This window comes from Felis catus, chromosome D1 (assembly GCF_018350175.1).
Source record: "Felis catus isolate Fca126 chromosome D1, F.catus_Fca126_mat1.0, whole genome shotgun sequence".
NCBI classification, from domain to species: Eukaryota; Metazoa; Chordata; class Mammalia; order Carnivora; family Felidae; genus Felis; species Felis catus.
The window spans coordinates 115,157,907-115,178,033 of NC_058377.1; the positions used below are offsets into that span (position 1 = coordinate 115,157,907).

The 20,127-nt window shown below is 59.0% G+C and overlaps 1 protein-coding gene across 4 annotated transcripts; it reads right to left on the reverse strand.

The window, feature by feature from the left end:
• Nucleotides 1–653: 653 nt before the first annotated feature.
• B4GALNT4 (beta-1,4-N-acetyl-galactosaminyltransferase 4) lies at nucleotides 654–13,049 on the reverse strand. Of its 4 annotated transcripts, none has more exons than XM_023240224.2 (20): nucleotides 12,830–13,049; nucleotides 9,706–9,806; nucleotides 9,229–9,324; nucleotides 9,042–9,137; nucleotides 8,862–8,952; nucleotides 8,679–8,779; nucleotides 8,431–8,498; nucleotides 8,140–8,218; nucleotides 6,990–7,056; nucleotides 6,708–6,842; nucleotides 6,526–6,635; nucleotides 6,345–6,445; nucleotides 6,155–6,255; nucleotides 5,081–5,975; nucleotides 2,762–3,051; nucleotides 2,464–2,617; nucleotides 2,250–2,322; nucleotides 1,984–2,137; nucleotides 1,521–1,647; nucleotides 654–1,111 (listed from the first exon to the last, which is right to left on the reverse strand). In XM_023240224.2, exons 1-20 carry the CDS (start codon nucleotides 12,978–12,980, stop codon nucleotides 988–990), a joined length of 3,114 nt encoding a protein of 1,037 aa, XP_023095992.1. In that variant the 5' UTR covers nucleotides 12,981–13,049; the 3' UTR covers nucleotides 654–987. The 4 variants fall into 4 exon arrangements, with proteins under 4 accessions (XP_023095992.1, XP_023095991.1, XP_023095994.1 ...); XM_023240223.2 differs by having other exon boundaries at nucleotides 9,703–9,806; nucleotides 12,830–13,047; XM_023240226.2 differs by having other exon boundaries at nucleotides 12,895–13,001.
• Between the last annotated feature and the right edge of the window lie 7,078 nt (nucleotides 13,050–20,127).

Sequence of the window (20,127 nt, forward strand, 5' to 3'; positions counted from 1 at the left end):
ATATAGGCAGCTGCTTAGTACCAGGCAGAGCACTGGGACCCATCTTCAGACAGCTGAGACCCCCAGGGAGGCGCTGGGCCTTGACAGCATCATCCAGCCTCTGGGTCAGCACTCTCCTAGTGTGCTCCTGACCCTGAACTTCCACTGACACGAACAGAAGTAAAATAATCACCCCCCACCCCCATTATGGCGTAAACCAGCTTGAGTTGGGTTTTCTGCTTCTGGCGGCTCAGCCCTGAGTGCCACTCCCAACGTGGCCACAGAACGGGTGCCGGGTTCACCTTGACCTTCTAGGAAGACCGGGTAGGGCTAACATCTAAGTTCTGTTTTCAAAAGGAGTGAAATGACCGAACGTTCTTTTCTCAAAGCTGTGCAGGCCCTGCCCCACGTCTGTCACTGGTGGCCACATGACTCCACGGGCACCGAGCAGCAGGAAAGAGGCCCGAAGCCCTTTCACCTCCAGGTCCCACCTCTGAAGGTCAAGAGGAGAGGGCAGGAAGAGAGTGGTCTCGGGAGAGGGTGGGGTCGGTAGCCGCTGCTGCTGTGGGACAGGAAGGGGCCTCAGGGGCAGAGAGAGTGCCCGTGAGGGCAGGGCTCCTGGCAGTCACTGAGGCTTATCTCTGCCCTCCCAAGAGAACCAGGCAGAGGACAAGTCAGAACTAAAAAAAATATTTCATTTCATTCTGAATAAAAAACGGAACAGACAGAACTCTCGGAAATCCTGAAAACAACGTCATCGCTACAGCAAAATTTCACAGAAATCATCGCGCAGAGTGTGGAGACCAAGCCCGGGCCCCAACCAGCTGTGAAGGCTGCCTCTCTGGGGAGGGGCACAAAGGGGGCGGTGGCCTCGCTGGGCCAGGCACAGGTGGTGGCCATTCCCCTGCGATAAGCCTTGCCGGGGTTCCCAGGGACCAGGCTCAGGGCCCGGCCTCCAGCCCCCACCAGGGGACGGGGGCCAGGGGCCGGAAGGGGGTTGCCTGGTCTTCAGGATCCCTCGGTGCGGGAGCCCTTCCGGCCACGTGCGCCCCACATTCCCCGCTTGGAGTGGTAGTGGTGGTAGAAATTCCGCACGCGGAGTCGCTCCACCTCCAGCCCTGCCTGCAGGACCCTGGGTGGAAAGGGGGTGTCAGGACCCTGGAGAGGGGTGCCTATAGGATCTGGGTGGTAGGGGGATAGTTGTGGCTGCCCTGGTTCTTCCGGAGCCTGGGGGCAGGGCAGCATGGAAGTGCTCAGGACCCTGGCCCAAGGGCTAGGGGTGTCAGACCTTCCACTACTGTGGGACCCCGGTGGGAGATGGGGACTCAGGGCCACCACTGGGCCTACAGGATCTGGGGACAGAATTTGTTGCAAGGCTGTTCCCGAGTCTGCAGAACCCTAGAGATAGGAAGAGGTGTGGGGTGGGGTGGGGTCACAGATCCTGGGATACGAAGTGGAAGTCCCTGCAGCACGTGAGGACCCTGGGGTACCCTCCCCGCTCAGAGGAAGTATCCTCAGTCCCCGAGATGGGGGGCAGTCACCTGTCCAGGAGCTCCCAGTCCTCGCCCCCCCACTGGTCCCGGAACTCCTCAGTGTTCATGCCCCCGACGCGGTCGAAGTCTGACTTGTAGATCCCGAAGAGGCCGAAGCCATTCACCTCCCAGTAGCCTGGGTAGGGAGGTGCCCTTCAGACACCAGAACCTGCAAGCCTTCCTCCCCAGCCTCCAGAGGGGGTCTGCTGCAGGGTCCCATCCTCAGAGGGGTGTCAAGAGTCACTCTTCTGTGTGGGATCATAACCTGTGGCCCTGCACACGACTGGGGTGCTGGAGGAGGTTCCCAGGCATGACCCTGGAGGCTCTGGGGTCCTAGGCAATAGGCGGGGCATTGATGGATCCCCAGGCCCACCTCCGGGGTTAGGAGAGGCCCCCAGGGGCCTGGGCCTCACCCTGCCATTGGTGGAACTCCCAGTGTTATTGGGGCATGGGAGGGCATCCAGGGCATTACCGTGCGGGTCCCCCGGCGAGCTCCCACAGCCCAGGCGCATGACCACGGGCGCAAAGGCCAGTTTGCCCTCCACACAGTGTTTGCGGATGCCGTCCAGGATGTTGGGCGGGAAGTGGATGTGCAGATCACAGAGGAAAACGATGCTGCTGGCATCCTGGAGGCCGAGGTCACGGGGAGGCCTGAGCACGCCCCTCCACTCCCCCAGCGGAGTTCCTTCCTTGGTGGTCTGGACGGGCTCTCCCTGCTCTCCCAACCCTCCCACGCACCTCCACTGCGTCCACTCCAGCCTGCAAGCCCGCCGAGCGCTCAAAGTTTCCAGTTCGCCTCAAGTACTGGTACCTGGGGGAGGTGGGGAGGAGAGGGGAGGGGGCGGGAGGTCACAGGCCCTGACCCCTGAGGGCCCGGGCTAGAAAACCCGCGTCCCGGAAGGGGCGGGGGAGGCAAGACGCGCTCGGCCGTCCCTGGCGGGGGCGCTGTTACCGGGGCAGCCGGGCAGAGCGCAGCGCCTGCTCGACGTCCATGTCCTCGCTCTCAAAGTCCACCAGGGTGATGCTGAAGTGCGAGTCCCCCGTGCGGGCGTGCAGCGCGGCCATGTCCGCCAGGAACTGGGCCACCCAGCGCGCCTGGTTCTTCACTGGAGGAAGGGGGTGCCGCTGAGCCCACCCGACCTGACTCCGCGGGACCCGGTGCACGGCCAGCGGCGCTCCCACTGGCCGCGGGGGCTCGGGGAAGCCCAGCCCACGTCCCAGGTGCCCGGGCCCGAGGCGGTCCCGCGCACCTGGCACGATGAAGTGTACCATCACATCCTGGCGCCAGGCCAGGCGCAGCGGCCGGCAGAGCTCGGGGCGGCCGTCGGGGCGCGTGGGGGCGGCGGGAGCGGGCTCCGGGCTCTCTCCGTCGGCGTCGGCGCCTCCCGCGTGGGCTCCGGGCAGTCGCAGGAAGACGTACTCTGACAGGCGCAGGCGGCCGCCCCCGCGCTCCTGCAGCTCCAACTCCAGCAGGAAGCGGCTTCCGCGCGCGGAGTCCCGGCGCTTCTCCACGTTCACGATGCGCAGAAGCGCGTAGCGCCTGGGAAGCGGGGGCTGGGTCGGCACGCTTGGGCTCCGAGCTTGCGGCCCTCCCTCTTCCCTGCCCCCCTCGCCCCCGAGTGTCCCTGCGGGTCGCCCCCAGCCCCAGAAACCAGGCGGCCACTCAGAAGACGGGCTGGGGCAGCTGCCGTGAGTGCCCTCGTGTCCCAGGCTGCCATACCCCGCCCACGCCGGGTCCTGCCGGGGAGCTCCGAGAGGGCGGGCGCCCATTTCGTGCCTCCCCTCCCTAGGGCAGCCTCCTCTGTGGTCTTCGTGTCACCGCTCACGCATCCACAGTGACCTTTATGACGGCGCCACCCACTGTCCACAGGACGAGGTTCGCTGGTCTTACACTGACATTCTAGGGCCTTAAGCCGACTCGAGCTTGCCTTCAATGTCCCCTCGTGCTGAGTGAGCCGACTTCCTCCCGCACTGGCTCTTTTTTCTGGGGTATCCAATCTGCAAGCTTGCCCCAGTCCTCCCCGGCTCTTTCCGAGGCTCCGCAGATAAGCCTCCCTTTTGCCTCTTCCGGCACCAGCCCCGGGGCCATCCTGACCCAGGGGAAGATGCCGCTGGGCCTACCCTGAGCCTCTTCTGCCCCTTCCCTCCGTCTGGCCCTGCTGAGCGTCTTCGTCCTCCACTCTGTTACCAAGCAGAGGCTTCTCATCCTGGGAAAACGGGACCCTGCCCTTGACTAAAGTGGCTTCTTCCTTTCTCCAAATGTCCTCCCTTTGCAGCCCCCTGACCATGGGAGCCTACCTGTGTGACCCCCAAGGAGTCCCCACTCCTCCCTGCAAACCCCGCCATTCCCACTGTGCTCTCCCCAAGTGTCAGGGACTTTCTGCCCCAAACACTCTGGGTCTTTCTGAACTCTCAGTCCTTAGGCCCACCCACACCCTACTCTCACGAAGCTTGAGCCAAGAACTCAGCCACCTAGAATCAATCCCTGCCCTTCCCACACCATCTCATCACTGCCCTGGCACAAGCCAGGCAGTCATGGCCCCTGTGGGCTTCCCATCCTGTCCACTCCCCTCCAAGGCAGCAACAGGCCTGTCTGCAACCCCAACAGGCCGGCCCCTGTCTTGCTCAAAACCTGGCACGGTCTGCAAGAAAAATGAGTCCTGAGCAGGTTGCTCAAGGCCCACGATGGCCCCTTCTCCGTCCTCTGCACACCGGGCCCCTGGCCTCCTGCCCCAGTGCCTTTGCCTACCAGTGCTGTCTGTACTGCTTCTACTCCTCTTTTAAGGCTCACAGAACCCACCAGTGTCTCCTTTGGGGCCAACTTTGGGGCCTCCCATTCTCTGCCCCACTAGCCTACATATGGGGGTGGTGACAGGCCTCAATTCCTGGGGGGTGGGGGCGGGGATCAGAGGCAGCAATGGGGCAGGAGCCCTGCGCTCCCCTGAGCTGGAGAAAGACCCTCTGGGAAGACCCAGGAGCCCTGTACCAGAAGACGAGGAGGGGTCCAGGGACTCTCAGCCTGACCTTTGGGTCTCTACTTAGAGGAGAGCCCTGGCTGGTTCAAATTCATTCTTGGGTTCAGGCCCAAGGTGACAGGGTGGGTTTGGAGGTTCAGGACAAGGGAGCCCACCCTGGGTGCCTGTGAGGAGGTGAGGCTTCTAACACTGAACAGGGACCCTGGATACTAAGAAGCCCCAGGAGACAGGGAAGAGACAGGGAGAGAAAGCTCTTCCCTTGGAGGTCCGTGTGCCATGCCCAGACCAGCACCCTGTTAAACCCTGGGAAGGTCTGAAGGTTCCACAGAGGCCAGGACTTCCCCTTCCCAGGCACACACTTCCCAGGGCCTCCCTCCCACGCACCCCCCCAGGTCCTCCCCTTCCCAGGCGCATTTCCTCCCAGGGCCTCCCCTCCCACACGCACCTCCCAGGGCTTCCCCTTCACAGGCACCCCCTCCAGGGCCTCCCCTCCCATATGCCCCCCCCCCCCACATTCACCACCCCCCAGGTCCTCCCCTTCCCAGGCGCACTTCCTCTAGGGCCTCCCCTCCCACGCGCACACTCCGGACGCACCCGCCGTGGCGCGCATTGAGCCGCTCCATGTACTGGGCCACCACGTCCACGGCCTCGGCCTCGGGCAGCTGCAGGTTCCCCGACACGTTGCAGCGCAGGTCGTTCCAGTCGGAGCGTAGCTGCTCGAAATCCACGGCGCCCACGCTGAACGTGCGCTGCCAGTCAATGGCGTCCTCGCGCCAGCGGCCACGGGGGGCTCCCGCGGCCTCCTCGCTGTCCTCATCTTCGCCCCGCGCCCCGTCGTCGTCATCGTCTGCCTCCTCCTCGTCGCCCGCTGCAGGCAGCTGCGCCCTGGACACTTGGGACAAGCTCAGGAAGGAGGTCACGGGCTGAGCTTCCGACGACAGGTTCGCGGCCGCGGTCGGAGCTGGGAGTCCCAGCAAGCGCGGCTGGCCCTCCAGGCTCCCCTGGGTGGCCTGCGCCCGGGCCGGGGGCCTCAGCTCTGCGCCCGGGGAACCACCGGTCCTGCGGCCTCGAGACCGCGGCGGCCGTGGGGGCGCCCGCAGCTGCACCCGGGGAAGAGGTCTGGGGCGGAGGAAGACTCCGGGGAAGGGCGGCCAGGGTGGGCCGCGTGGGCCGAGAGGCGCCCGCAGTCCCGGCCGCACCCGCGTCACATACACCTTCGGGGGCTGCTGCTGAGCCGCAGCTCGGGGGCGCAGGGCGCGGCCCAAGAAGAGGGGCAGGGGGCGCGCGGCCCGGGCGGCCCAGCTCAGCGCCCGGGAGCGCCGGGTGGTGGGCAGGTCTCCGGGGCTGGGAGGCACCGGCGGGGCGGGCGTGGCTCCGGGCGCTGTGGGGGCCGCGGGCAGGGGGAGGTGGCGGCGGCTCTGCAGGGGGGACGCCTCCGTGGGCTCCAGGCTGTCTAGCAGCTCCCCCTCTTCCTCATCGTCCAGGAAGTCTGCGGGAAGCAGCCCAGGTGGGCACAGGCTGGGGGGGGCGCACTCCACGCCCAGGTGGGCACAGGCTGGGGGGGCGCACTCCACGCCCAGGTGGGCACACGCTGGGGGGCGCGCGGGGGTCACTCCACGCCCAGGTGGGCACAGGCTGGGGGGCGCGCGCGCGGGGGGCGGTACTCACCATCCGGGTTGAGAAAGAGGAAGGCTCGGCGCTGCACCTCTTCCTCCTCGTCTTCCTCTCCCTCCTCCCTGTCCATCTTCATGTATTTATAGAACCCAAACCTGGGGCGGTGAGGGGCATCAGAGAGGACCCCCCCTACTGGCCGCTGCCCCCCCCCCCCCCCGCCCCATCCCTTGCCTGCCCCGCCCACCTCTCCAAGTACAGCGGCGACTCTCGGTAGAAGCACTTGTTTTCCGTCTCCATGTGCGTGAGGCGCGTGTGGTCATTGGGGTAGACAAAGGACAGGTACACCTGTGGGCGGGGCAGAGGGCTCAGGGGACCCTGGGCGGGAGGCCGGGGCCTCAGGGAAGGTCTTGGTGAGGGGCACTTACAAACTGCAGCCCCTGGTATCTCGCGATTGGAAAGTCCTTGACAACATAGGTGGGGGCGTAGGCGCAGGGCTCCAGCACGTTCTCCAGACTCGAAGGCTCCACCCGAGGTGCTGTGGGAGGAGTGGTCACAGAGTGGCAGGCTGGGTATCCCTGCCCCCCCCCCCTCCACGGTCCCCTCTCACTGAGGAAGAAGGTGTCTCGGGGGTCTGGGCGCAGCATGTCAGCTCTGGGCTCCTCCTGTGGCAGGCGCCCCCCCACGTGGCTGGCTGGAGACTGCGGGACATGGGCCACGTGGTCCATCTTCAGGGACGATTCATCTGGGGACAGAGGAATGTGTGTGTGGGGTCCTCAGGAGTACCCAAGGACCACTCCTCACCCCTCCCCACCCACATCCAGAGACCACCCCAAAGAGACCGCAGATCAGGAGCCCACCCCCCTCCCCAAAGAGGCACTGGGCTCCACACCTGTGTACAGGGAGATGTGAGCAGAGCCTATGACCTCAAACTTCAGGCCTGGCAGGAAGGCTCGCCACTAGGGAAGGGAGAGAGCGGTCAGGACCAAAGCTCTGTGGTCCTGGAGCTGGAGAGGAACGGGTCTTTTCTGAACGTGGGCACGGGGAGCAGGTGGGGACAGCCCCTTCGAGGGCACAGGAAGCTTGGAGGTTGGATGGCAGAGGGGTTCTTGGTGGATGGGACACCCCCCTCCCATGCTCCCTCCAGGCCTTTCCTGACACCCTAAGCACTTCCTTGCCCGCTGGTTATGGCTTTGCCACCGCCTCCTTCCCCATGCTGCAGCCATCGCCTGCCTGGCGGTCACAGCTAGCCTTCTAGAGGCCCCTACCCCTCGCCTCACTGGACCTCACCCTCCCTGTTTCCCCATTCCTGTGGCAGCTCCTTCTCAGTCTCCTCCTTTGCAGACTCGGTTCCTCCCTCCCTCAAGTTGGGGTTCCTGGGAGCTGTTTCAGGCCCTCTCCCTTCCTAGCTCATTCTGGGTCTTCTTGGCACCCCCTTGGCTTCCACAAGATCACCCCAAGCCTGCGTTTCCAGCCTGGACTCCCTGCCAGCTGAGCTGGGTTGATGCCTAGCACACACAGTCGACAAATGCCCCATCTCCCCTAGCCAGGCTCAGGCCCCACCTCCCTGCTTCAGGGACCATGTCTAAAAGATCCGCCCCCGCCCAGGCTCTCTGCAGCAGTGGCCAAAGGGTTTTTCCTGAAATGCAAACCCAATTGCTTTGGGCTGTCCAGGGTTCACGTTGCAGGCCCTGCCTGGCCACTGGATCCTCTGGAGTTCTGGAAGAACTCTGCTGTTCCTCTGCTGTTCTTGAGATCTGGAGTTCACCTGAGGCACCCCAATTCTCTCCTCACTGGATCTCCCTACGAATGTCTCATCTCTCAAGACTCTACTCAAGCACCACTTCTCCATGAAGCCTCCCTGGGCAGAGTTGATCTTGGACCCCCCCGTCCCTGAGTGTCTGCTTTGCTAACTAGATGGGAACTCCTGGGGTGAGGGGGCAGGACCCACACCATTGTCCTGCAGGGAGTGTTGGGAGCAGAGAGAGCAGGGGAAGGGACGTGGATTCTCCAGAAGCCCATGGATGGCAGGCCACACTCACGCCCACTTCCACGTGGTCTGAGCCTCGGTCGTCCTGCTTGTGCAGCAGCTCAAAGTAGTACCTCCGGGAGGCCATGAGCCTGGGGACATAAGCGGTCAGGGGGACATGCTCCTACCATGCTCCAGGAGCCCCAAACAGAAACCCCAGAAAAGGTGGGGTGCTCAGGGGCGGTCCCTCGGGGCGATGGCAGTGTGGCCACGACAGTACAGGTGCAGTGGTTTCCTGTGTGCTGGTGCATGTTCCCCCCGCCCCCCAATACACCCCGGTGCACACACGCTCCCAGTCACTCACCGCTTGGGCTTGGACACCTGCGAGCTGAACTTGGTGAATTCCCCAGGTGCTGTCCACTCTGAGCCAGTCTGGGAAGCGATACAGAAGGGTGGGGGGGTTCACCCTCTCCTTGGGGGCACCAGCCTCATCCAGTCCCCGTCCCTCAGAAGCTGGAGGAGACAGGTGACGGAGGCGGAGGAGGCCCAGTGAAGACAGATAGGGGTGTGGGTGGAGGGGCTGGGGTGGGAGGGCTGTGGGGTTAAGGGTACCTTGCCCACAAAGGCCACCAGCTGGGCACCCGCCGGGCTCTCATTTGGGCTCAGCCAGAACTCAGAGTTGTCATCCGAAGCCACAGAGAACTGGACGTCTCCTAGGCCACAGGACAGGGGCTCAGGGGGGTGGTGTGGGGCCCTTCCTGCTGCCCCCTCCCTGGCACATCCCCACCCCCGCACCATCTCTCGCCGGGTGGATGAAGCCGAAAATCCGTAGTCCGTAGTTCTTCCACTTGGGGGACACAGCCAACTTCTTCACGGTGGTGCGAGTCTGGGGGGACAGTGGCCTCTGACGTCAAAGCCTTTCCCTGTCCTGCCCTGCCCCCCACCCCCTGCCAGCTCGCTACCACTGGCACTCACGTGCGGAAACAGCGGGAAGTGCAGGTTCCTCCTCAGATGGCCCACGGCGCCTCCGCACCAGTCCTCAAACACATGCAGGTTCACCTGCCCCTTGTACTGGGGGGGCGGGAGGTGGGCCTTACCTTCTGCACAGCACCCCCCCCCCCAGCCCTCCCCTGAAGCTCATCACAAGCCAAGCAGAGCTCACCTCTTCCCACCACGGGGGAACCTGATGGGTGAGGTTCAGAGGGGGTGGCTTTCCAACCCCCACAGGAAACAGCATGTTTGGGTCCCGTCCTTCTGGCTACAGGACAGAAAAGGCACCAGGGTCAAAACAGAGCAATGGGAAGACAGGGAGGGGTCACCCCCCCACCCCCCCCACACACCGGGACACACTTCACAAGGACTCCCCTGCACACATCCAGCCATAAAGTCCCGAACCCATGGTACCCCAACCACACACACCCAGAGGACCCTCACCACACCTGCCCAGGCAAGCACTGGCCGGCACGCTCGTGCACCCATGCCCGCCGGACGTGAACTGCAGGCTGGGCTGTGCTCCGTGCCTGCACCCGCGTCCTCCATCCACCCAGCCCACAGGTCCCGAGGCCACTGGCACACTAGTGGCCTCAGGGACGTGTGTGTGCCGCACACACGTGTTCTTTCCCACAGCCCTGCTCACCACCTGCTCCTCCTCCCGACTCTCGCTGGAGTCCTCCGCCCTCTGTGTGGACAGCGCAGCCCGGACGCCCCTGCCCTCCGTCACACCGCTCAGCTTCTCACCATCTGTGGGCGGCACGTGGGGCATGACTGGGGCCCAGGCTCTCTCCGAGGCGGCCCCTGCCGCTGGGGGTCAGGCGGGGACAGCAGTGTCTCCTGCTGAAGCCTTCGCACTTCAGTCTGCTCCCCGTGCTGCCCAGGGCCCCACCCGTGGCTGTGCAATTGCTCTCTGGGTCCTTCTTCCACATTCCGCCTCTGGGGTGGGCAGCCCCCTCTCAAGCCCTCCAGCTGGCTTTTCCTAGCCCCCTGACTGGTGCCAGGGAGCAGAGTCATGTGTGTGCATTTGCTAATGCATATACATACACACTTATCTGGCCATCCTCACCGCGGCTCTGCCTCCGGGAAGGCCCCCAGGACTACTGCACTGCGCCCTCAGCACTTTTCCCTCGTCCTGAGGGTTCCGTGTCTCCCTCCCTCATCAGAACTGCGTGCTAAGGGTTAGTGCTAGCGCTTGTTATTGGAAAGCTGGTGCTTTTGTGTTCAGGCTAAGCCAGCCCCTGCTCACAGCACATGTGCCACCTGCTGGCCTTGAGAGGGGTTCAGGACCAGAGGAGTCCTGGCACCAGCCTGGACAGAAGAGGAACAGACATGCTGGTCTGGCTGCTGGGGGGCCGGGGGCCAACGTGGCTCCAGCGACTGTGACCCTGAGGAACCCCTCCTAGGTCTGTCTGTGGCTCTCTCCAGAGCTTGGCACCCTTATATAAACAACCCCTATCCTAGGGCCGACCATCCCCATGCCCCTAACTCCCTCAAATTCCCAGGCTTCTTGCCTAAGCTGTGGACCTGAACATCCTACCCTGTCCTCTGGGGGGAGGGGTGTGCCACACCTTGGGACTCAAGGCTCTTCTGGGAGGCTTTATTATATCCCACCTCTGCCCCCAGCCCTGTGCTCCCAGCCAGGGATACCCAATCCAGGAGCACCCCCTCTGCTCCAGGGCAAGGCAGAATTTCGACATTCATGCCCATCCTTCAATCCAGACCCACAGATTCCTGTGTGGACACAATTGGCCTGAGTCCCTTCTCCGGGGGAGGGGAGCTGACCTTAGTCTCCTGCCTATAGGACCCCTGTGGTACTTGCCCACCTGCTCCTTCTTCTGGGTTCCTCCCCCACTGTCCTCTGTCCAGCTGGGAGGTGAGCCCCTAAGAGGCTCCTGGCCAAATCCCCCCAGCCTGGCCCTATGCTCCCTGCCCACCAAGCTAAATCCATGGGTACCAGGAGCCTTCTGTGGTGGGGTCCCAGCCCAGGCTTCCACCACTGTCCAGCACAGTGAGATCCCCAGAGGGCTCCTGCCACATGGGTACCCTGCAGGATACCAGGAAGGTAGACCCCCTGTCCCGCTCCAGTGCTGCCTCCCCAGCTGGAAGTGAAGACAGCACTGAGCCAACAGTCAAAAAGTCCTCGGGCGTGTCCAGCTGCTCCGCTTCTCACAAGCCTTACCCCGGTGGGAGCCCAGGTGGCTGGACGAAGAGGCTGCAGCCCAGAGCCAGGACCCATGGGCTGGGGCTTTCCTGGAAGGTGCCCCATGAGAGTTTGACCTTCCAGGACGCTGAACAGCTCCTGCTCACCCAGGAGTCATAAGGGCAGTCTGCTGGTCCAGCTGAGAGCAGAGAGGCCCTCAGAAATGGGGTTCCCACACTTCTACTCCCTCCCAGTTGCTGAGCTAGACTCCCCAGCTACTCAGGAAGTCAGTTGGTGAAGACTGCGGTTGCTCAGAAAGCCACAGAGGTGGCTGGGGAGGGGGGGTGGGTTTTCTTCTGTGTCACTGGGTCACGATCTGGGATCCTGCCTTATTTGCTGATAGCTGGGGAGGGGGGCTTCTTTTAGGGACTGAGCTGTGCTGGGGACCCCTCATGGGTGTGGTGGCTATGAGGGGTGTAGACTCTGGGGGGTTGGGACAAGCTCCACACCCCTGGCCTGGGAGGTCTGTGGAGCCAGGTGTCCAGGCACATGGAAAGGAGGCAGAAGGGGACCGAGCAGGGAGGCCCTCAGTGGAGTGGCCCTGGGTGCCGTGGGCCAAAGTCACTGTTAGGAAGAGGGTGAGGAAGCGGGACCCACACCCCTGACCTCTCACCCTAAGGGCACCCAGCACCACACTTCCTAAGAAGGGGTAGGGGCAGCCCCTGCCTGGGCAGAGGAGGCTTCTGCTCCGGCCTCTGCTGGGAGGTTTAAGGTGTGTGTGGGGGGGGGGGGGGGGGAGTGTTACTCGTGCCCTGAGGTGCTTCCCTCTCTCCCATGCCCTCCCCCTTCCCCAGGTTCCAGGCTCCCTGCTTCTCCCCTTCCCACCAGGTTGTCACAGGCTCATCCCTCCTGCCAGGCACACTCTCCCCCCAGATGTCGTGGGCGGGCAGCACCACCTTCAAGGGGCCATCCAGACCCCCCTGCCCTGGCTCTTTCGCACCACACTCACCAGGAACTGATTTGCTTTGTGGGTTTATTGTCTTCACCGGAGTGTGAGCTGGAGGAGCCTGGGAAAGTTTACTCCAGGCAGTTCAGGGGTCCCCAGGCTGGACCCCCATCACTGTGCTTCCCCACCCCCACCCCCACCACAAAAGCCTGCCCCTTGTCACAGGGTTAGTTAGGGCACCCCTCAGGAAGCCTTCCAACTGCACCAGTCAGCTCCCTCCTAACCCTCCCCGACCCCCACCCCGGGGGGAGGCTGGACCCCTCCCTCCTCTCTCCCCCAGCAGACGGGTAAACTGAGGAGACAAGCGGTGGGGGTGCGAGGCCTTCCTGAAAAGCTGCAGGGCCTGCGGGCGATCTCCCTGAGAGCCCGCTGTTCACCCCGTCACTGCTGGCTCCAGGTCACATCCCGGAGTCGGCCCAGGTTCGGGGACGCTCCCCAAGTGGGTCGCGGGCGTCACTGCTGACGTCATTGGGCTCCGGGCCCGGCCGAACCGCGCCCCCTGCCCAAATACCGCAGAGCCGGGAAGGGCGGGCGGCCGGGGTCTCCGGGCGCGGTGCGGAGGCCCGGCCCCCCAAGCGCTCCTCGGGGTGCCCCCGCCCCCCGCCCCCGGACGCGCCCCCGTACCTCGCCCGTAGCCCAGGCGCTGGCGCAGCGCGCGGCCCTGGCGCACCAGGCTCAGGTGCACGTACGTGAGCCACGCGGCGCAGGTGACCAGCACCAGCAGCAGCAGCAGCTTGATCTGTTTGCGGATCTTCTTCACCGGGAACCACGGCATCGCGCCCGGCCCCGCCCCGCCTCGGGCCGCGCTCAGCGGCACCGCTGCGGCCCCCGGTTCCCGCGCGCCCCGCGCCGCGGCCCCCGGCCCCGCATGGCCCTTTGTCCGCCGCCCGCGGCCACACCGAGCGGCCGCGACCCCAGGCTGCCCCCCGCCCCCCGGCCGCGGGCCCGGGGTGGGCGGCGGAGCGGCTCCCGGCGGTGCCCCCGCCCGGCCCCGCCCGGCCGCTCGGGCTCCACGCTCCTGGGGGCCGCGGCGGGACCCAGCAGCATCCACGCTGCGGTGCTACCCACCGTGAAACGGGCCCGGCGGCCGCGCGGCGCGAGCCAACCGGGGCCCGGCCGGCCCGCGGGGAGCCAATCGGCGGCGCGGGGGGCGGGGCCGGCGGGTTAGGGTGTGCCCGCCGCCCGTCTCCACGCAACGCGCGCGCATCCACCTGGGCGCGCCGGCCCGCGCAGCTCCCGGGCGCGGGGGGCCGGAGGTGCGGAGGCCCGGGGACGGGGCCCCGGGAGGGGTTCACGGAGGACGGGGAGGTGCGGGGGACAGGGCAACGAGGGTCCGGGGGGGGGGTGCGCGAAGGACGCGGGGACACGGGACAGAGGTCAGGCGGTGTCCAAGGGACAATGTGGTGCGAAGGACGCGGGAAGCAGGGACGGGGGATGGGGAGGTGCAGAGGCCGGGGCCAGGGGTGTTGGTGGGTGGGGACGGGGGCGGGCATAGAGGCAGGGGACATGCAGAGGACCGAGGACCGGTGTTGCTCGAGAGACGGGCTGCAGAGTCAGGGGGACGCGGGAAGTGTAGAGGTGCAGGGTAGGGGAGACACAGAGCCCTGGAGGATGTGGACGTGGTTACGCGGGGGTGGGGACCAGGGTGTGTAGGGACGGAGGCAGTGGAAGGCGCAGGCTGTGTGGGTTGGGGGACAGTCGGGACACAGGCAATAGAGGACTCATGGACAGGAAATGGGGGGCACCAGGGCTTGGGGAATGTGGGGGAAAGCTGGGGATAGGGGTACAGCCTGGTCTTGGAGTTGGAGCCAGCCTCTAGAAAACAGTGCAGCCAGAAGGAACGGGGCTCCAAGTGGAGGAAAAGAAGTTTGGGAGAGAGACAGGTGGTAGGTAATGGTGATGGGTGAGGGGGGCAGGAGTGGGTGTGTGGGCCTTGCCACGGAAGTGAGACAGAGGAGGGTCTCCAAAGCACGTGGCTTCATCCTGCAGGGCCAGAGTCTTAACCAGGCTTCCATGTGGGTGGGCGGCAGAGGGGCCTGGTGGTGACTTCCAGCGAATGCAGAGCGAACACGGAGAGAAGTTGCACAGACAGATGGGGCAGGGCACACTGGAAGAGTCAGGAGGGGTGCGCAACGTACGTCTTCCACGTCCACTGTGGACTTGAGTGCTGGGGTCTGGCGTGCGGCTCCCGCTGAGCTGATGGTGAACTTTGTGCACTTGGTTCCAATTCTTGCCTGGGCCATTCTGACCCGCCCAGCGGCCAGCCCGACCCTTCTCCCTTTACCCCTTCCTGCACCTGTTCCAGTTTTGTGTTGCTGTGTAACCAACCACCCCAACATTAGTGGTGTGAAACAAGGCCTACTTATTGTGTTCATGGATTCTGCGGGTCAGGAATTTAGACAGGGCCTCATGGGACAGCTTTTCTCTGCTTGATGATGTGGTGGGAAGATGCGAAGGGCTGGGGTGACTGATGGCTGGGCTGCAGTCATCTCGTGTTGGTGCCTTGGTGGAGACGGCTTGGCTCAGCCAGTCTGGTTCACCGGAGCATCTGGACATAGCCACTTCCAGGAGGTGGCCTCTGAGCTCCAGCAAAGGGGCAAAGCGCCCGATGGGTCACCACACAGTAGTTCTGCCACATGCTGTCACAGGCCACCCAGGTTTGAGCAGAGGGGACGTGGACCCCACCTCATCCCGAACAAATTGTGTGGGAAGTTGCAATTTGGGTGTAACATGCACACGCCCTTCCTTTTCTGTCCTTTTATTTTAATGTTGGGGCACAGAATCAAGCTGGCCACATCCCACGATTACAGCATTCCGTCGCCTACCCTGTGGACAATGCCCCCATCTTCAAATGTCCTCACCCACCCCCTCTCGTTCTTGCCCCTTCCCTCCCCCAACTCACCTTCCATATTTAAGTTGTCTGCACACTCATTAAAACATATCAAGCTGTGTGTTTTAAACGTAGCAGTATAGTAGAGAATGGTCATAGGAACCAAAATCTGAGATGTAGGTGTGTTTATTGCTGCTGGAGTATTGTTTCTTAGTGCCCCCTTAGCAGACAAGGCAAAGAAATATATGCCTAGACCAATTGTATATACACGAGCCTGTTAATGTTTCTCTGTGCAGCCAGCTGTACCTACGTTAAGCTAAACACGAGTTCTTACTACGTCTCCGACCACCACCCGTTACCCCAGGGCCTATCCTCCACCCGATCCCCTGTAACCTCCCACTCAGTGGTGAGACCGCACGGGGTTCCCACCGGCCGCCGGCCTCGTACTCAGTTGTTCACTCCAGGACGCGGGCCGCAGGATCAGAACTGGTCACCTGACCCCGCCGGGAACAACTTCGTCAACTAGAGCCCGGCGCTCGCGGGCAGGTGCCCTGCCTTGAGTCTTACGGACTCCCGCCCCTTCAGTGAGGGGGTTTCACGCATTTGTAACACCCCGAGAGTCTGGCCACAGTCTGCATCCCTTCCTGGGTCCCCGACGTCCGAAATTATCTTTCTTTAATTCGCGAACATTAGGTTTACTCTGTGTTGAGTTCCATGCACGTTGACAAATCTACCATTACAGTAGCGTTCAGAACAGCGTCAACATCCTCCACACCCTGTGCTTCCCCCAGTCATCTCATCCACCTCCTTCTGTGTCCCTGGCAGACACTGGTCTTTACTGTCTCCTTATTTCCCCTTATCAGAATGTCGTATAGTTGGGGTCTTTCCAACTGGCTTCTCTCGGCAACATGCATTTATGGTTCATCCATGTCTTTTTGTGTTTTGGTAATTATTTTCTTTTTAATCACTGAATAATATTCCATTGTATGAATGTACCAGTTTGGCCATTCACCCGTGAAAGACATCTTGGTTGTTCCTCGCTCCCAGTTTTTGGTAATCACGAATAAAGTTGCTACAGACATTTGTGTGCAAGTTTTTGCGTGGACATAAGTTTTCAACTCGATTGGATAAACACCCAGGAGTGCAATTACTGGGTCATATAGCAAGACTGTGTTTAGCTTTGGGGGGCGTCTGGGGGGCTCAACTTGTTAAGTTTCCAATTCTTGATTTCAGCTCAGGTTGTTATGCCCAGAATTCATGATCCCCAAAGACCCCTAGGGAGCCGAGTCCGATGCAAAAGCAAATGGGCCTTATTCGAGCTAGCTCGAGCTCAATCCCCTACCTGCACCGAGGCAGCGGTGAGATACCGGGGAGAGAGTTTCAAAAGGACAAAGGTTTTATTGGGGCCTAGGAGCAGTTGGTGAGGTAATGGCTGTGGCCTCAGCCGATTGGCTGGGGAAGGGTCGGAGTCCTGTTAGGCAGATGAGCGGGAGGTTACTCAAGGGGAGGAGGCGTGGTCAAGGTGAAGGACACAGAACAAGATGGAGTTGGCCGATGTAGGCCCGCCCTTTCAAGTTCGTGATCCCAGGGTCCTCAGATTGAGCCCCGAGTCCAGCTCAACACTGAGCGTGGAGCCTGGTTAAGATTCTCTCTCTCTCTCTCTCTCTCTCTCTCTCTCTCTCTCTCTCTCTCTCTCTCTCTCTCTCTCTCTCTCCCCCTCTGCCTCTCTCCCCTGCTTGTGTGTATGCTCTCTCTCTCTCAAGAAAGAAAGAAAGATAGAATCTTTACAAAGACTACATTTAGCTTGGGAAAAAACTGCCAGATGTCTTCTAACATGGCTGCATCAATTTGCATTCCCTCCAGCGATGAATGAGACTGCCTTTACTTCCACATCCTTGCCAGCATTTGGCGTTGTCAGCTTTTAGGATTTTAGTCATTGTATTGATATCTCATTATTTTAATTTGTAACTCCCTAATGATACATGGTGCTGAGTATCTTTTCAAATTCTTATTTGACATCTGTACATATTTGGTGACGTGTCTCTTCAGATCTCTTGCCCATTTGCCCATTTTAAAATTGTTTTCTTATTGTTGATTTTTGAGAGTTCCTTGTGTATTTTAGATATAGTCCTAAATTTGATATATGTTTTTAGAAATATTTCTTCTAATCTGTGGCTTGTCTTTTTTACTGTTTTGCTAGTATATTTAGCAGAGCAAAATTTAAAAATTTTAATGAAGTCCAGCTTAACAATTTTTTCATTCATGGATTTTCTTATCTAAAAAATCATTGCTGGGGTGCCTGGGTGGCGCAGTCGGTTAAGCGTCCGACTTCAGCCAGGTCACGATCTCGCGGTCCGTGAGTTTGAGCCCCACATCGGGCTCTGGGCTGATGGCTCAGAGCCTGGAGCCTGTTTCCGATTCTGTGTCTCCCTCTCTCTCTGCCCCTCCCCCGTTCATGCTCTGTCTCTCTCTGTCCCCAAAATAAATAAACGTTGAAAAAAAAAATTAAAAAAAAAATCATTGCCAAATCCAAGCTGACTTAGATTTTCTCCTCTGTTATCTCCCAGAAGTCTTAAAGCTTTGCAATTTATATTTAAGTCTATGACCAATTTTTTAGTTAATTTTAGTCTGTGTCTAGGCTTATTTGTTTGGTTTATGGATGTTCAGCTTTTCCACCACCATTTGTCAGAAAGACTGTCCTTCTCCATTGTGTTGCCTTTGCTCCTTTGTCAAAGATCTGTATCTGTATGGATCTATTTCTGGGCTCTTTGTTATGTTCCATTGATCTATTTGTCTAGTCTTTTGTCAACACCAGGCTGTAACTTTCTAGGAAGTCATATAGTGTCAGTCCTCTAATCTCGTTATTCTTTTCAGTATGGTGTTGTCAATTTCTGGCCTTTGCCTTTTCATATAAACTTTAGCGTCACTTTGTTAACATCTACAAAATAACTTGCTAGGGTTTAAATTGGAATTACATCGAATGTATAGATCAAGCTGGGAGGAACTGACATCTTAAATGTATTGAGTTCCTCTCAATGAGCACAGAGTCTCCATTCATTTAGAACTTTGATTTCTTTCATCAACATTTTGTTGTTTTACTCATGTAGGTCTTGTACGTGTTTTGTTAGGCTTATACCTAAGTGTTTCATTTTTTACAGGGCTAATGTAAACGGTATTGTGTTTTTATTTTTATTTTTTTTTTTATTTTAGGGAGAGAGAAAGAGAAAGAGCAAGCAGGGAAGCAGGGCAGAGGGATGGAGAGAGAATCTTAAGCAGGCTCCACACTCAGCACAGAGCCTCACTTGGGGCTCTATATGAGGACCCTGGTATCACGACCTGAGCTGAAATCAAGAGTCAAATGCTCAACCGACTGAGCCACCCAGGCTCCCCAATGGTATTGTGTTTTAAATGTCAGATTTCCATTGTTCATTGCTGATATATAGGAAAGCAATTGACTTTTGTATATTAACTTTGTATCCTGCAACCTCACAACAATTTTTTATTAATTCCAGGAATTTTGTTGTTAATTCTTTGGGTTTCCTACATAAACAGTTATGTCATCTGTGAACAAAGATAGTTTTATTGTTTCCTTCCCAGTCTGCACATATTTTATTTACTTTTCTTGTCTTATTTCACACCCTAGATTCCCAGTATGCTGTTTAGTGGCCCTGGTGAGAGGGGACACCCTTGCCTTGTTCCTGATTTTAAGGAGAGAGCGTCTAGTTCCTCACAATTAAGAAATTTGTTAATTGTACATTTTTTGGTAGATGATTGTTAATCAAGTTGAAGAAATCCCCCTCTATTCCTAGTTAGTTGAGAGGTTTAATTTTTTTTTAACATATATTTATTTTGAGGCAGAAAGTGACAGAGCACGAGCAGGGAGGGGCAGAGAGAGAGGGAGACACAGAATCTGAAACAGACTCCAGGCTCTGAGCTGTCAGCCCAGAGCCTGACGAAGGGCTAGAACTCACAGACCATGAGATCATGACCTGAGCCGAAGTCAGATGCTCAACCAACTGAGCCACCCAGGCGCCCCTAATTAGTTGAGTGTTTTAATCATGAATTTGACTAAAATGCTTTTTTTAATTTAATTTTTTTTATTTTTTTTTAATTTACATCCAAATTAGTTAGCATATAGTGCAACAATGATTTCAGGAGTAGATTCCTTAGTGCCCCTTACCCATTTAGTCCATCCCCCTCCAGTAACCCTCAGTTTGTTCTACATATTTATGAGTCTCTTCTGTTTTGTCCCCTCCCTGTTTTTATATTATTTTTGTTTCCCTTCCCTCATATTCATCTGTTTTGTCTCTTAAAGTCCTCATATGAATGAAATATGGTTTTTGTCTTTCTCTGACTAATTTCACCTAGCATAATACCCTCCAGTTCCATCCATTTGCAAATCTTGCAAATGGCAAGATTTCATTCTTTTTTTTTTTAAATGTTTTTATTTTCGACACAGAGAGAGAGAGAGACAGAGCACGAGTGGGGGAGGGGCAGAGAGCGAGGGAGACAGAATCTGAAGCAGGCTCCAGGCTCCGAGCTATCAGCACAGAGCCCGATGCAGGGCTAAAACTCATGAACCATGAGATCATGACCTGAGCCAAAGTCTGATGCTTTACTGACTGAGCCACTCAGGCGCCCCTAGATTTCATTCTTTTTGATTGCCGAGTAATACTCCATTGTGTGTGTGTGTGTGTGTGTGTGTGTGTATATACATATATATATATACCATCTCTTCTTTATCCATTCATCCATCAATGGACATTTGGGCTCTTCCCATACTTTGGCTATTGTTGATAGTGTTGCTATAAACGTGGGGGTGCATGTGTCCCTTCAAAACATCACACCTATGTCCTGTGGATAAATGCCTAGTAGTGCAACTTTTGGGTCATAGGGTAGTTCTACTTTTAGATTTTTGAGGAACCTCCATACTGTTTTCCAGAGTGGCTGCACCAGCTTGCATTCCCATGATTAAAATGCTTTTTAAGAAAGCTCTTTTGATCAAATGTTTTTTCAACATCAATTGATAAGATTATATTTTCTACCTTAGCCGGCATATATGATAGATTATACTAGTTGATTTTTAAAATAT

Coding starts and splice junctions, on each gene's coding strand:
- B4GALNT4 (XM_023240223.2), bottom strand. CDS start 12,980: ATGCCGTGGTTCCCGGTGAAGAAGATCCGCAAACAGATCAAGCTGCTG. Junction 8,780..8,861: donor CATCCACCCGGCGAGAGATG/GTGCGGGGGTGG, acceptor CCTGTGGCCTAG/GAGACGTCCAGTTCTCTGTG. Junction 8,219..8,430: donor CAGGTGTCCAAGCCCAAGCG/GTGAGTGACTGG, acceptor TTATGTCCCCAG/GCTCATGGCCTCCCGGAGGT.